The 14,099-nt window shown below is 39.7% G+C and overlaps 1 protein-coding gene across 4 annotated transcripts in view; it reads left to right on the top strand.

The window, feature by feature from the left end:
• Window positions 1-9,801, top strand: part of SMAD5 (SMAD family member 5) — a 28,841-nt gene extending 19,040 nt beyond the window's left edge. For all 4 annotated transcript variants that reach the window (XM_021410316.1, XM_021410315.1, XM_021410317.1 and 1 more), the window contains exons 4-7: window positions 883-1,002; window positions 1,631-1,852; window positions 4,368-4,624; window positions 5,743-9,801. In XM_021410316.1, the coding sequence (XP_021265991.1) occupies window positions 883-1,002; window positions 1,631-1,852; window positions 4,368-4,624; window positions 5,743-5,886 (743 nt within the window). In that variant the 3' untranslated portion in view covers window positions 5,887-9,801. The remainder of the gene's footprint in view (window positions 1-882; window positions 1,003-1,630; window positions 1,853-4,367; window positions 4,625-5,742) is intronic.

Below are 14,099 nucleotides of genomic sequence, written 5' to 3'. Positions count from 1 at the left end.
CTTCAGAAGAACATCTAGCAATGAAAAGAAAGCAGATGGAACAGTCAAAGCAGAAAGTTTATTCATATCTTTCTCTGAAAATACCTAAATATAGTATTTAAGTAAAAATAATTCTTGATAGGAGAAACTTACCTAATTTTGAAAATAATGGTGGGTGGGAACTAACTGGAATAGGCAAAGGAAAGCAGACACATTGAATCTGCCTGGTTATTGTTGTGCTTTGTAAAGCTGAGAAGGTAAAGGATTAAATAATTCATTTTTGCAGGAGCTCAGTGGCCTCGTTAGAGTGTCCATTCAACATGGTATCCCCCCTGAGTGAGCACTGAGATCACTAGGAGGGATGTACTAATGGTGTCTGGAGGGAGTTTTGGAAATAGCATGCTGGTACACTGACTACTGCTGAACAGAACGATGAAGAGATCCACGCTTTTCTAACGAACTCAGCCTACAGAAGCTTCTAAAAAAGTGTCTGGTGTGGGCCTCCTTTATGCTATAGCAAATTAGTATTTTTACCTCTTCCTCACTTCTTTTTGAGCACAGAGAAGCAGTAGGCAAGAAAGCTAATGTTTGTGTTACAAAAAGTGGGAGCTATAGCTGTCTTGCCCATCATCAGAAGTGCAGCTATTGAAACGCAAACATAAAAAGCCAATACCTTAGTTTTTCTCATGTGTCTAACCATGTCTCTCTAATCTAAGAATGCAGTTAGTGAAGAAGGTTGCTGTACAGACAGCTGTCTTATTGTCTGCATGTTCCTGCAGACCAAGTGTTTTAACATCTCTTGTTGAAGACTATTTTAATGCGTTTACAACTTAATTGTGAAGTGAAGAAATAAATCTACATTGTTGAGGTTTACTCAGTCTTTTATTTTTCTCTTGTGTATAGCTGATACTCCACCTCCTGCATATATGCCCCCTGATGATCAAATGGGGCAGGATAACTCTCAGTCTATGGACACAAGCAATACAATGATCCCTCAAATCATGCCAAATATATCTACCAGAGGTAAGTTGTACAGTGTGATGCAGAAGTAACCTTGTTTGGCTTCTCAGTACTCATTCATTCAATTTGGTTATAGCTTCAAATGGTGCAGTAAATCTGTGCTGATAAATTGAAGTAGTCCAAGAAGAAAATGGATTTTTAGCAGCAAGAGCTAAGAAGCAGAACTTACCATGTTTATCTGCCTCTTGCTTTTAAAGCCTCAGATGTGTAGTGTGGCTTACTATAAGTTGAACTTATTTTTTTGTATCCTGCTACTTTTACCAGCTGCCAGAATGGTATATGCACAAGGGCTCTGGAAATTGAGTCCCAGATTACCAATAATAAAAAAAAAAAATTGAAAATGTGGAGAGAAGAATTGTGTTACACCTGATATCACAGTCATCTGAATCTTTTGTGTAGGATTTCTCGCTTAACAGCTTAAAATTGGTTAAACAAAATCAATGGTCCAGCTGAAATGTATGAAAATAAGTTAAAATCATTAAGGTTTTTTTATCAAGACTGTCCTTGCCCATCGTAAGCATTGACTAAGTTGTGGCTTCCCTACTGATATTTTGGAATATTTACTTTACAGTTTTAGATGTAATAGTTCAAATGTTACATAAACTGGTATTTCCATTCTGCTTATTTTCAGATGTTCAGCCTGTTGCCTATGAAGAACCCAAGCACTGGTGTTCGATTGTGTATTACGAATTAAATAACCGTGTTGGAGAGGCCTTTCATGCATCTTCTACAAGTGTCTTAGTAGATGGGTTTACAGATCCCTCCAATAATAAGAACAGGTTCTGCTTAGGTTTGCTCTCAAATGTTAACCGCAACTCAACAATTGAGAACACTAGACGACATATTGGGAAAGGTGAGGTTTACTTCTGTTTTGCACCATTATGAAGCTAATCCTTGTTTTACTGTTACTGCTTTTGTTTGTGAGGAGTCGTAGCATAGAGTATCACAGACGTTGAGTTAGTCTGTGATTCATCTTCCTCTCTAATACCTGAAGACACTTTTTTTTACGTGGATTGATTCTAATGAGTCTAGGAATGGCATACGTTTTTTCTTTAGCAGTAATGTAAAAATGTAAATATTACTTCTTACAAACTGTTGCAGGGGCTTTTCTTGTTACTGCCCGTGATGTTCTGTATGTAGAAAATTTTATTTCAGCACCAGCAAACGTACAGGACTTCTGAAGTCCTGTATCTGCTGCTTAAATCAAATACTTTGTACCGCTTTAGAGTGTATCAAAGTGGTGGGGTTTTTTGTTCATGCAGCGTATTACACTGCTGTCTGCAGTGTGTTCAAATATCTTGCATAAGTTGACAGCGAGACTTTGAAGTGCTAATGCAAAACTGCAAGGGCTCATTTGTCTGAGTGAATCCATGGGTGTGTATGTGTGTGGGAGGGATTCCTGGAGACAGCAGGTTTTGCAGGATCTTCTAGTTTTCCCGTAATGTTTGGCTGATAGCACATAGTGTTGCAGATGCACAGTGTTCATCTCTGATGGAATGTGCTTGAATTATCTGAAAATGTAGTGCTCCTTTTCTGAGTATCTCGTTTCTCATAATTAACTAGCAAAGTCCTTGAGAAGAAAACCAGCTTTCTCTGCACGCATGAGGCCTTTTTAGCACATGAAATCATTTGTTATGGTTGAGCTCCAGTTTTCTTGATACAGCTGTTACTGATACTGCTGAACTTCAAGGCTTGTAGTGTCTCTTAGAAGGATTTTAGCTAGGAATTACTGTAAACATGGCAAAACTTTACAGTCGTTCTGGAGACCACAGGTACATACTAATATTTGTTAGAAAGTTTTCTCTGCAATTCTGTTGTCTGAGAAAAGGTAATGGCATAAAGTGAAAAGAGCTGACTTTGGGGAGGTGGGTGGAGTTAGGGGAAAGTCTTTGTGAGGTTCTTTTGGTTTGAGTTACCGCTTTGGGTGGTACTAGCTGAGAGAAATCTTACGATCCACTTGAGAAGATCCTAAATTTAAATTAGATCCGAAGTTGTGTGGAGTAATATTGATTGCAAGTAAATCTGGAGCTTTAAAATGTCTGTGTGTTTAGTACTAGTTACTGAACCAGAGCTTTGCTTTACAGTAGCAATTCTGAGAACAATTAAGATTGTTTTGGGATACAGTATTATTTATTGATGGCTTTTGTTTAGAAAATCTTGTGGTTTTTTCCTGCGTTAAAGCTACCCACTTCTGTTTCTCAGCTTTTTCTACAGAAGTATTGCATTGCAAGAATAAATGACTTCTAATTGTGCACTGGATTATTTTTGAATTATCAGTGTTCTTCTCAGGCTGTGATATGTATCTCGCTTCTTTTTAGATCCCTCAGTAGACTTTTACCCAAAAGAATTTAGCTAGCAGGTGGTGGTTGTCCTTGTCTCTTTAAATAAACAGGATTCTTCAGTGAAAATGTGCTCTTGGACACCCCAGATTTTCTGCCAGCTGCTTCTAATAGGTCAAGCCAATGGTTCCTCTATGTAAACTTCATCCCACCTTAGTCCCAAGTGGATCTAGCAATGTTCACAACAGTTGTTGCTGTCTGAAAGATCAGCTGGCATCTGTTGACTTGGTAGAGCCTCATATGGCAAACTATGGGGCTGTCAGCAGGCCGTATCCTAGCTGTGTGACTGCGATGGGAGGTAGAAAGGGGGAAGATCCGGCAGAAAGAAAGCAGGAATCTCAGCTGAAGTAGCAGTGAGAATCCATGTTTGAACCCTGGAGGGATCAATCAGTGGCTTTTGTATGTGTTGAATAAGACGTAGTGCTCTAGCATGATCTTCAATACAGAGGGGAGGGAATTGTTTATATGCATAGCTGAATCCAGGCAGTTGTGATAAATCCAGGCTCTCTCTTAATTTTTAAGGTCCCTAAAACCTGATGTTAAGCTGTGCAGGTAGTTGGATTTGCATCTCTTCTTGCTTGATAAAACATGCTGAAGATATGAGCAGGATGCAGATGCACTTTCACATTCGTGTCTGTCCCTGCTCCTGAGAACTTCCTTGGAATTCCCATAGGCGGAAGTTAGCACTTTTATAAAACTGCAGTTTTGAAGTCTGCATAAGTTCTCTAGGAAACTAGCTTGAAATAACTGTTGACATGTGGAAATAGTTTTTTTTTCTTTCTCTTCTGTAATTGACGAGAGAAGGACATCTAGTGGTCACTGTATAATGAAGCTTGGTTTATTTTGAAATGAGGAAGTATGTTATCCTGTGGGCATAAGACTGTTGGGACAAAACAGCTTTTATGAAAGGCTTTTCAAACAGAAAACTTACTTGGTTGTCTCTGATTTCAAGGGGATTGTATTAAGTACTTATTAAGTGCATTTTTGGGGGAAAAAAAAATAATGTTTTTCTCAAACTTTGTTTTCAAGGAGTTCATCTCTACTATGTTGGTGGGGAAGTCTATGCTGAGTGTTTAAGTGACAGCAGCATATTTGTACAGAGCAGGAACTGCAACTACCACCACGGCTTTCATCCGACAACTGTATGCAAGATTCCTAGTGGATGCAGCCTGAAAATTTTTAACAATCAGGAATTTGCTCAGCTTTTAGCTCAGTCTGTCAACCATGGATTTGAAGCAGTGTATGAGCTCACCAAAATGTGCACCATTCGAATGAGTTTTGTAAAGGTAAACAAATTATTTGGGGGGGCATTTAAACTTATTGTAGATTTGAGTAGTCAGCAAACTGTACCAATGTAACAAAGCTATTCTGACCTGATATGAGCCTTTTCAATTTTAAATGTATCGAAAGGGTTAATTAGGGAGAGGGAAATTGATGCAAGAAAGGCACAGCTTGTCTTGTTAAGTGTTGGCTGAATTTACTTCAGTATTCAGGATGTGATTTTAATCATTGTAGTTACTGTAAAATTACTAAGGAAGGTCTGGACTTGTGCACTAAATTTGAATGAGCAAAGCAAACGAGCTACAGGAGCTTTACAAAAAAACATGGCAGGTAGAGAGGAACATAAATGATTGCAGAACATATGTTCAAACTTCAAACACTTCAAATAAATAAAGATACATAACTGTATTTTTAACGTGGAGAAAATACACAGTTTGGATTTGTAATGTCAGACTATCCTGTTATTCTCACAGTAGTGTTTCCTCAAAACTGGCAGTCGGTTTCAGATTTAGCTTGGAGTTCAGGCTTGTGCCATCCAGATTTTTTTTGTTTTTTTTTTTTATCTTGTCCAAAAAGAAAGCTTGATATGATGCGTTTGAGGTTAAAACGAAATGCAGTAGGAAGTCTTTGTACCACAGATATAAAAAGACTTGTTGAAATCAGTACAAATCACTTGATCTTGCCTCAGGGTACCCTAGCTAGTTAAATACTAAGTGTACGATGAGGCGCTTTTCTGAAAATGGTTGGAATTTTATCTTGCCAACTGTGATTAAATACTGTTCAGTTGGAGAGCGTGGAGGGTAGAGAGCAGGAGGAAGAAGCAGAAAAGAGCTGTAGCTAAAACGGGGAACCACTTTGGAGTCAGCAGTCTGCTCTCCTAAGGAGCTTGTGTGGTCACTCCAGGCCTCTTGCAGGGAAGACTCAATTGAAGCTTCTGAGTGCAGCCTCCCTGCCAGCCCTTTCTGACCAGTTGTTTTTTAAGACGATAAGAATTGTTGTTAGCTCGTGAGTTAACTCCAGATAAATTTCTTAGCTGATGACTTTCTGCTGCTTGTGAGTACAGTTATTTTTAAATGCAAGCATATTCTCAACTTGATTGATAATGGTTTGTTCATTTTTCTAGGGGTGGGGAGCTGAATATCACCGACAAGATGTCACGAGCACCCCATGCTGGATAGAAATTCATCTTCATGGGCCCCTCCAGTGGCTGGATAAAGTACTTACGCAAATGGGCTCTCCTCTTAATCCCATTTCATCTGTTTCATAGTGCTGAAATTCCATCTTCAGCCTTATTTTTAGTGAACTTATTCGAATTCTAGAGAAACTTCCAGTGTGGATACTGTGAGCTATATGGAGAATGGATCGTATGGTTTAACTTTCTTTTTTTTTAAATCCCATTGTGACCAATTCCATTGTGTATAGCTGAGCAGTTTTACATTTCAATTTGTTCTTGTGATGCTTAAGTGACAGTTGAGCCCTAAGGGAAAAAAAAAAAAAATCTGTTGGAAAAATTCAGAACCCTTTTCCCCTCCTTGGAGTAGAACTTAAACAGGCATATGTCTTAACTGGAAATTATTTTTTGTCCTGTAGGGACAAGAATTATGAAGACTGAATTCAGAAAATAAATACATATCATAGTTTGGGTTTTTTTTAATGTTTATAAAAATGTTTGAACATGTGCAGCTCCAGCTTGCAAGCTGTATTTTTAGTGTAGTTGCTTAACAAATTAAGTTTGACATCTGTCATAAACAAAATTAGGCTTTATTATGGCTAATTTGCCTAATTGAACAATGTGACTTTTTTTAATGTACACATGAAATATACTTTTTACAGATATTGGAGTGGTGTAAAAACACTTTGTCTATTGGAAAATGCTGTCATAAACACATTGTATATGAATGCAGAATAGCAGTTCTTAGTCTTTTCCCACTTCAGTTTTGTAATATTGCTTTTAACCACCGTTTTAAATAGTAACTGATACAAGATAACATCTTGCACGTTTCTGGAGTAGTAATTTTTGTTTTTCTTTGACTTACACTCATGCCATTTGGATGTGGTTGCCAAGGCCTATTTCTTTTTAGGTACCCTTCTCTATTTTAACATAAACACTAGTATTTGTAAATGGCAATGCTTGCTACTTTTTCGAAGGAATAAGTTTTTTGTTTTCTTTTTGGTGTTTTAGCTGTTTATTTTGCCTGTCTGGAATTGATCTGTGTTAAGCCTTTTAATCTCTCAGTAGACGTTATGCAGTATTAGTGATTACACTGTATTTAATTCACCTTCAGTATGAGTTTGAGTCTCTTTGAAAACTGCGAGTGGCTTAGCGAATCAGTAAATGAATGCAGAAGCTCTTACTTCCAGATCATGGAATTTAATACAGACCTGTTGTCTTAATGACCAAAAGTAATCACTTCTTTGTAGACTACATGAAACAGCGATTTTTGATCCTGTTCTTAGCAACAGGTGTTGGGTCAGAATACTCAAATTGGCAGCTTTATGGAAATCAAGGACTGCATTAATATGATGAGATCTATCTTTCTGTAAGGAATTATGTTGCCTCTGCTGTTGTATTACTCGATTTAAACACTGTACTAAACACTAAAAGAAATCAGCTAAGTAACATACGCATAGTTTTCCCCATTTAAAAAAAAATAATAAAAAAGATTCAAAGAAAGTTCTAAGAGAATTACAAGTGAATTATATACAAAATCCGTTTGCATGCAGAAGAAGACCTATGATATTTTTAATTTTTTTTTAACTCCTCCTTTTTCCTGAACAACTCTTCAGGACAGGGTGCAATGTCAAAGGGGAGAGGCTGAAAACTCCAAAATGCAAACAGTTACTAAAAGATGTGTTGCAGTGAACCACTGCAATCCTGAGACATTGATTGCTTACACAAGTTCTTTTGTCTTCTGTTGAATGACAGTTTCTGCTCAAACGTGGAAATCACGCATTATATGGTACCTAAGTAAGAGATCATCTTAAAGGAGAAAAATTGTTTACGTGTCATTAAAAATGTTTCTTATGAAATGCCTTAAAGGAATAAAGATAATCTGTAACACTTCTGCAGAACCTTCATGTTCTCTTGTACAGGAATTTCTATATTACTTGGTGGTTTTGTTGTTGTTGTATTTTTGTTCTTGTTTGTTTGTTGTTTTTTTTTTTTTAAAGCAGTTTCTCCAGTGCATGTTAAAGCGAATGTGCATCTTCAGGAGAAGGAGACTAACACTATTTGCCACTCACTTCTGGGGTCTTCTCTTTCATTCTTCAGAACAGCAACCCTGTTGATTGAATAAGATGCAAAGTCATTCGGCCACAGGACCAGGCTTCCCGTTTTCCTCTCCCTAGGCCTGACTTCTATCAAGTTGCTGAATATGTATATTTGACACTACAGATATTTTTCTTGACGAGCTTTTAAAATGAATGTCTTGGCACATTGGATCAAAGAAAGATCTCAGTTGTAGGTACAAGCTTTTGCTTTATCCAAAATGTTTTTCACTTGGCTTCACCTCCGTTCACTTGTTTGGATGCGGCTGACTAAACGACTCAAGAATGGGTGCTGGAAGTAGGTGTTTGCAAGTCAAAGCTGCTGTATTGTGGTTAGATTGGCTACCCATGCAATGAACCATAATTTCTGCAATACTCTCTAGTTAACCCACTTCTGATGCTGTCATTAAGTATTAAAGTACTCTGGCATTTCTGTGCTTGTGTACATATTCTTGATCTGTAATATATGCAGTGCTGGGGTTATCCTTGCGGCTGCTGATTTTGCCAGGGCAGGCTTGCAGGAGCAGACCAAGTAAACGATTTGCCTTTGCTCTGCTTTTCTGTTCCTTTTAAGTAGGACTTATTTTTGAGAGCTTCTTAGTTTGTCAGTGCGCCTACTGGTTCATGGTGTTCCTAATCACACTGAGTTTATCTGTGCTGCTGATAGAAAATTCAGATAGCAGTGCATGGATAAGTCGGATGAGAACTGTTTGACACTAATGACATTTTAAGTGTAGCGATAACAGAGATTGTTGCTTCTGTTGCAGCACACTTGTGTGTAAGTCACTTTATGTAGATGGAGGGATGGAGAAATGAAACCAGCCAGTAAAGTGGTAGTGGAAGATGAAGTGTTTTCAGTATAGCCCAGCTTAGACTGAATGTTACCCTTCAGCGAAAAATGTTCTGGCTTTTGTAAGTGTGTTTTCTTCTTTTGAGGCATGTTTCCTCTTACAACCAAACACAGCAATAACAGCTTTGACAATACCAGCAAGGAGCCTGGAACAGGCATACACTGAACTTCTTTCTGGGTTTGCTTTTGTAGTCACTAAGATAAGATATTATCTTGGATATTCCTCCTTAGTGGGCATCAGTCTTGCTGCCAGTCAGTCCAGCGCCTTGTGGAAGTATTACATTCATTTAATTGCATTAGGCATGAAGTAGTTACTCCTGAAGGGCTGACGTTGATTTATCGTATCTGTAGGACCAAATTAAAACTTGTAGTATGGCTGACTGATGAGAGACAACTCTAACAAAGCATCCCATTAACCAAAACAGTGACAGAATAGCCTACACACTATGATTCTGAGTAGAACTGTTTAAAATACTGGAATTCTTTCGTTTTTTTTGCATGGGGCTATGGCTTTTTTTTCCCCACAGTATTACGGTGTGAAAGTTGCCAGTTCTTGGGCAGATACTCTTGTAGTGTATGTCTAGACAGACGTTGAAATGTGTCAAGCTTTTCCTTTAGTTTGAAATGGTTTTTTTTTTGTATATTGTTTTAGTTACCCAAAGTACTGCTAGCGATGGTCTTAAAGAAAACAACGAAACATTTTCTAAACGTTTGGCTTCAAAAGACAAATGTGACTATTTTTTTTTTTTCTGTGTGGTTGTGAAGTTGCTGTTTAGGAAGGAAACCCATTCTGAATTCAAATCAGTAGACCAAACCATCCGATTACAGCGTAAACTTGCTTTATTGTGCTGCTCCATAAGCCTGCTTCTGTGTTTGTTGCAAGCATAACCTTTATGCTTTTGTTTACATTGTAGGAGACACAGTTCTAGCAATGAGTTTTTCATTTAACTCTAAGCATCTTTTTGTTTTGTTAATTTTAAAATTACTAGGTTTTGCTATGTTACGTTTTTAAAGGTATTTTTTTGCATTCTGCTGCTCGTATTTCAATAAACATACAAAAACCAACAGATTTTTCTGATTTTCTTTATCTCAGTATGTGTTGAAATACTCCTTTACAAGCGTTGATTTATGTTGAGTTTTTGTAACCCTCTAGTAAGAGTTTTTTCCTACGAATGTGCAACTGAGAGTTACATCTCTGCAAGTAGCTAGCCAAGATAAGCTGCAAAATTGTTCTTGCTCTGTTTTGGTGTGGAGGATTGGGGGGGGGTTGATATTAATTTTAAAAACACAAAAGCTTTGGGCAAATCCCAGCTCGTGTACCCACCTCAATTTGCACTGTGTGTTAAATGAGTCAGAGGCTGCTTCTGTTCACTATGTGCAGAGACAAATGCGAAGATCTGACTGGCTTTTGGAGTATTAAGATGTTGGGTGTCATGTGCTGTGCCAAGAGAAGCGTGCCTGCCTTGCCTAGAGCACGCTCTGCCCTGTTGAGCCAAGGACCATGCCTCCCCTGACAGCATCCCAAGAAGTTCTGCTTGCCTAGAAAAACTGTTACAAAGAAGTTGGGAAAAGCTGGGAAATTGCTTTTGCTGTAGATATTCTAGTTGGATTGGCTCTGTTTGCTGGTCCATCTGGGAGGATGGTGGTTGTGAAGTCCTGAGTGTCAAGGCAGTGCCCCGAATGAAGCTTTGCCTGATAGTTTTCCTGGGGTAAGTGCTCGGTTTGGTGGAAATGCTGATTCCATTTGACTTGCCAGTTTCAGCATTAGCCTATGTGATTTAGAGCTCAGCTGACAAATACAGAAAATAGACTTTCCCCCATGCTGAAACAGCATCTGATAAATTTTATACGGAGGCCAAACAATATGGAATCAATGAATTTTATCTCGGGTGCTCGCCGCTTTAATTACACACTTGTATCACTGAGTTTTGCCCTTCACGCCAGTGATGTGAGCTATGGAGGGGAAGGGTGTTGTGTTTGATGGGGTGTGTTTGTGACAGGTGATCGTGTGATGGGGTGAGGCCACTGAGCTCAATCCGTTCTAGTTTATTCCACCTGCTGTTGTTAGAAAGCTTTGCTGTGTGTATCCAGTGTGTTTTCCAGATACTGTAATATAGAAAAAAAAAAAAAACTGTTGGACCACATAGTGATGGTGCTGGCTCCGATCCTGAATTCTTAGACGCTGTTAATCTTCTGACTTGAGATGCAGAGCCAGCTGTCTTCTGTGTGCACTAAGAGGCATTTGTAACAAGTCCCAAAGTACCTGTAAATTGTCAGCCACTCAGTTACGTGCACATGCTTTTAGTACTGCATCATCTTACTGCTCGATTAGTATTGGCAGGAGAAGGAGTTTATGCTGATTAGTGCTCTGTAGTCAGCCAGCATTAGCACTTTGTGTTGATAACATTCACCACAAATAATCATTCCCCTTAAGCTGTGGATAGCTGTGTATAAACTTCTAAGCGAAGAAATGTCATCCTGTGCATTTTTATCATGCAGGCGTAGCAGAGATCATTGTCTGTAGCTCGGTGCTGTGGATTCTCACTCCAGCTGCTGGCAAATGCAGTAGGAAGCAGAGGTGTAGCTTATCCGGACAGATAGATGCAGCCTGCTTGAGCTATGGAGAGGAGCTACGAGACTTCTGCCATCTTGCATCTGTCCCTAGACCTCCCACTGTGCTGTGGGAGCAACAGAAATCTAGAATTTGGGGAACCATTACTCCCCAAAGGGCGTGAGGCCGTCACGTAAACTACTGAAATCCACTCTGGGCACTGATGTCTTGCTTCTGCTCCCAGGCACTTAGATCAGGTGTCCCTTTTTGTGGCTTTCCAACTCCTGCAAGTGATCACTAGTGGCTTTTAAGCTTTTAAAAACAACGTTTTCCCTTTTCCTCCTTTTATACGTGTTGTCCTCTTGCCAAATGAAGCCAATGGCATATACCTGTCCGCACGATCTGTGTAGGGCACTTCTCTGCAGGAAATCCATGTGGTGGAATTGCTTGCCCAGATTTCCTGATACTCAAGGCATGATATGCCATTGGTCCCTAGTGTATGGACTAGCTGGTTTTTGCAAGTAGACTGAAACATGCAGCCTGTTTGGTTGGTTTTTTTTTGTCCTATATTTCTGTGTTTAGCAATATCTTCCTTTAAAACCATCCAGAGAGACCTCCAGAGCACAGCGCAAAGGAGCAGCCCTCGTGGTACCTGATAAGAAGGCAGCCTCCAGCTGATGGAGTTCTAGTAGTGCATTTGTATTAAAAGAGGGAGCAGGCCTTAACACAAGAAAACTTGGCCCGAGCACAAACATAAAATACCCATGTGAGAGACGCTTCAGCATTTTACAACTTCCAGGCAGTTTGCATCAAATTCTTTTTGGAATATATTCTCGTTAACTGCCTTATAGGGCCACATGTTCAAATGTGCTGTAAAAATACTTCTGTAAACAACATACTTTATTATTTTTTTTTTTTTTTTTAAAGCTCTGAGTGCAAGCGCAAGGGAAGGTCTGGCTCGCAATCCTATTAGTTCTGCTGTTCTCTGCTTCTCAAGGTATGTTTGAGGCTGCAGATTTGTTGCTTGGTAAATGCTGTTGGAGGACAGCGGGGATCCAGGCGAAAACAAAATATTCCTTCCAAAAATCAGGAGGCAGGAAATCCGGTGTCCGCAGAGTATGCCAGGCAGCATGCTGTTTTTGTTTTTGTTTTTTTTTTTTTTTAACCTCCTCACTGCTATCTTAAATTTGTGCTCCACTGACTGAAGGCCAGAAGCCAGCAGCACGCTGCCCCATGTCCTGATCCATGGTGGGATGCTTATACCTGATGTGGAGCGTGTGGCTGGGCAGACTGCAGCGAGCAATTCTGCATGGATGTCTCTGGAAGGAGCTCTGCTCTCAGTCACTAGAAGCGTTCAATTTAACTCAAGAAATGAAGACAAATTTCCATTAAAAACCAAAACCATGTGAGAAGCACAGTATTCTTGTTCAGAATATTTTGATGTGCTAGCTGCAGTGTCTCTATAGATGTATATGATGGGAAAACTGCTAACGGGATAGAGCAGGTGTCTGTAGATCTGGTTTATCAATGGTCAGGCAGTCTGTATTTAATTCTTGGACTCTGTGCACTGCCTGGCTGCTGTCAGAATGATTTTCAGTGGTGCTGTATTGGAGGCAGCGAAGCAGAAGGCAGTGGTCGGGGGGCCCATGGCCTACCAGGAGTCCATCTGCCTCCTACTCCGGGTTGAAGGTGGTTTGGGATAGGACAAAGCCAGTGGTAAAGGAGTGCTCTGGGCAACTCCAGGCAGTGATGGTGTCGTGGAAATTCTGTGGGTCCCTGACTGTGTGCTGGCAATGTAGGGAGTCTCATACAGCAGCTGGCTTGGAATGCAGTGGTCCTTGCAGACAGCAATACTCTGTCCCTCTGTAGCTCCTTGCCTTTACTAAGTATGAGGAGGCAGGTTGCACTCCAGTGTTGGCAGTGATATAGAGCGGCAGATTGGTATCTTTAAAGATGGAGAGGATAAATGCTGTCTCCTCCTTTTTTTTTTTCCCCATAAAACATTTAAGAAAAACACAAAACCAGACAGCTCTGTTATTCTAAGGTCAGGAGTTTTCTTCTTTAGAAGAATAGACAAACTTTTTCCATTCTCTTTTTTGAAGTTGTACCTCTCCTATTGTAAACAACGTGGTTATTTCTAGGGCTAAATAAGAAATGCTGTGTAATACAGTCATTCCTGTGAAATCTCATTTTCTGAAGCCTCTTAGATCCAGAGATGGCTCTCAGCAAACGCACCAATCTCTCAGATGCTCTGAGCTGTGGGGGTGAGTTAGACTTCAGCTGGAATGGAGAAGTTTTAGGGATAATGCAAAATGAAATAGACCCTTTTCTGTAAGAGCCACATAGAGAATCATGTCCTGAGGCTGCAGAGATTTCAGGTCTCCGAACAGTTGCTCCATAATAGAAGCCTGTGGAAAGAGATGTTTAGTGTTCTGTAAGAGATTGGTCTTGCAGTTCTGGAAGGTCAGGAGGGAACAGATTGTGCCCGTGGTTGTACCACACCGCTGGGCTCAGCCCCATGGGTGGGGATGGGGTGTTGCTGGGAGAGTAAAATGAGAGAGGGGAGGAAAAAAAATGGAAAAATACAAATGTAACTTCCTGCTTAAGAGACTTTCTCTATGGATTAACAGATTTAAAGCAAATTTATCTGCTTATACCTAAAGTTTATGGTATAAGCTCGGGGTCTTCAGTTAAAGTGAAGAGAGCAAACTCCTACAAAGCCAAATGCCCAATCCAAGGTATCTTCCTCTTTTCAGTCTGATTTCTCTGCTGATGTTTTAAATGTTCCAAGTACCTTGTGGAAAAAGCTGGG

Source organism: Numida meleagris, chromosome 12, assembly GCF_002078875.1.
Source record: "Numida meleagris isolate 19003 breed g44 Domestic line chromosome 12, NumMel1.0, whole genome shotgun sequence".
NCBI lineage: Eukaryota > Metazoa > Chordata > Aves > Galliformes > Numididae > Numida > Numida meleagris.
This window is presented reverse-complemented; position numbering and strand designations above follow the sequence as displayed.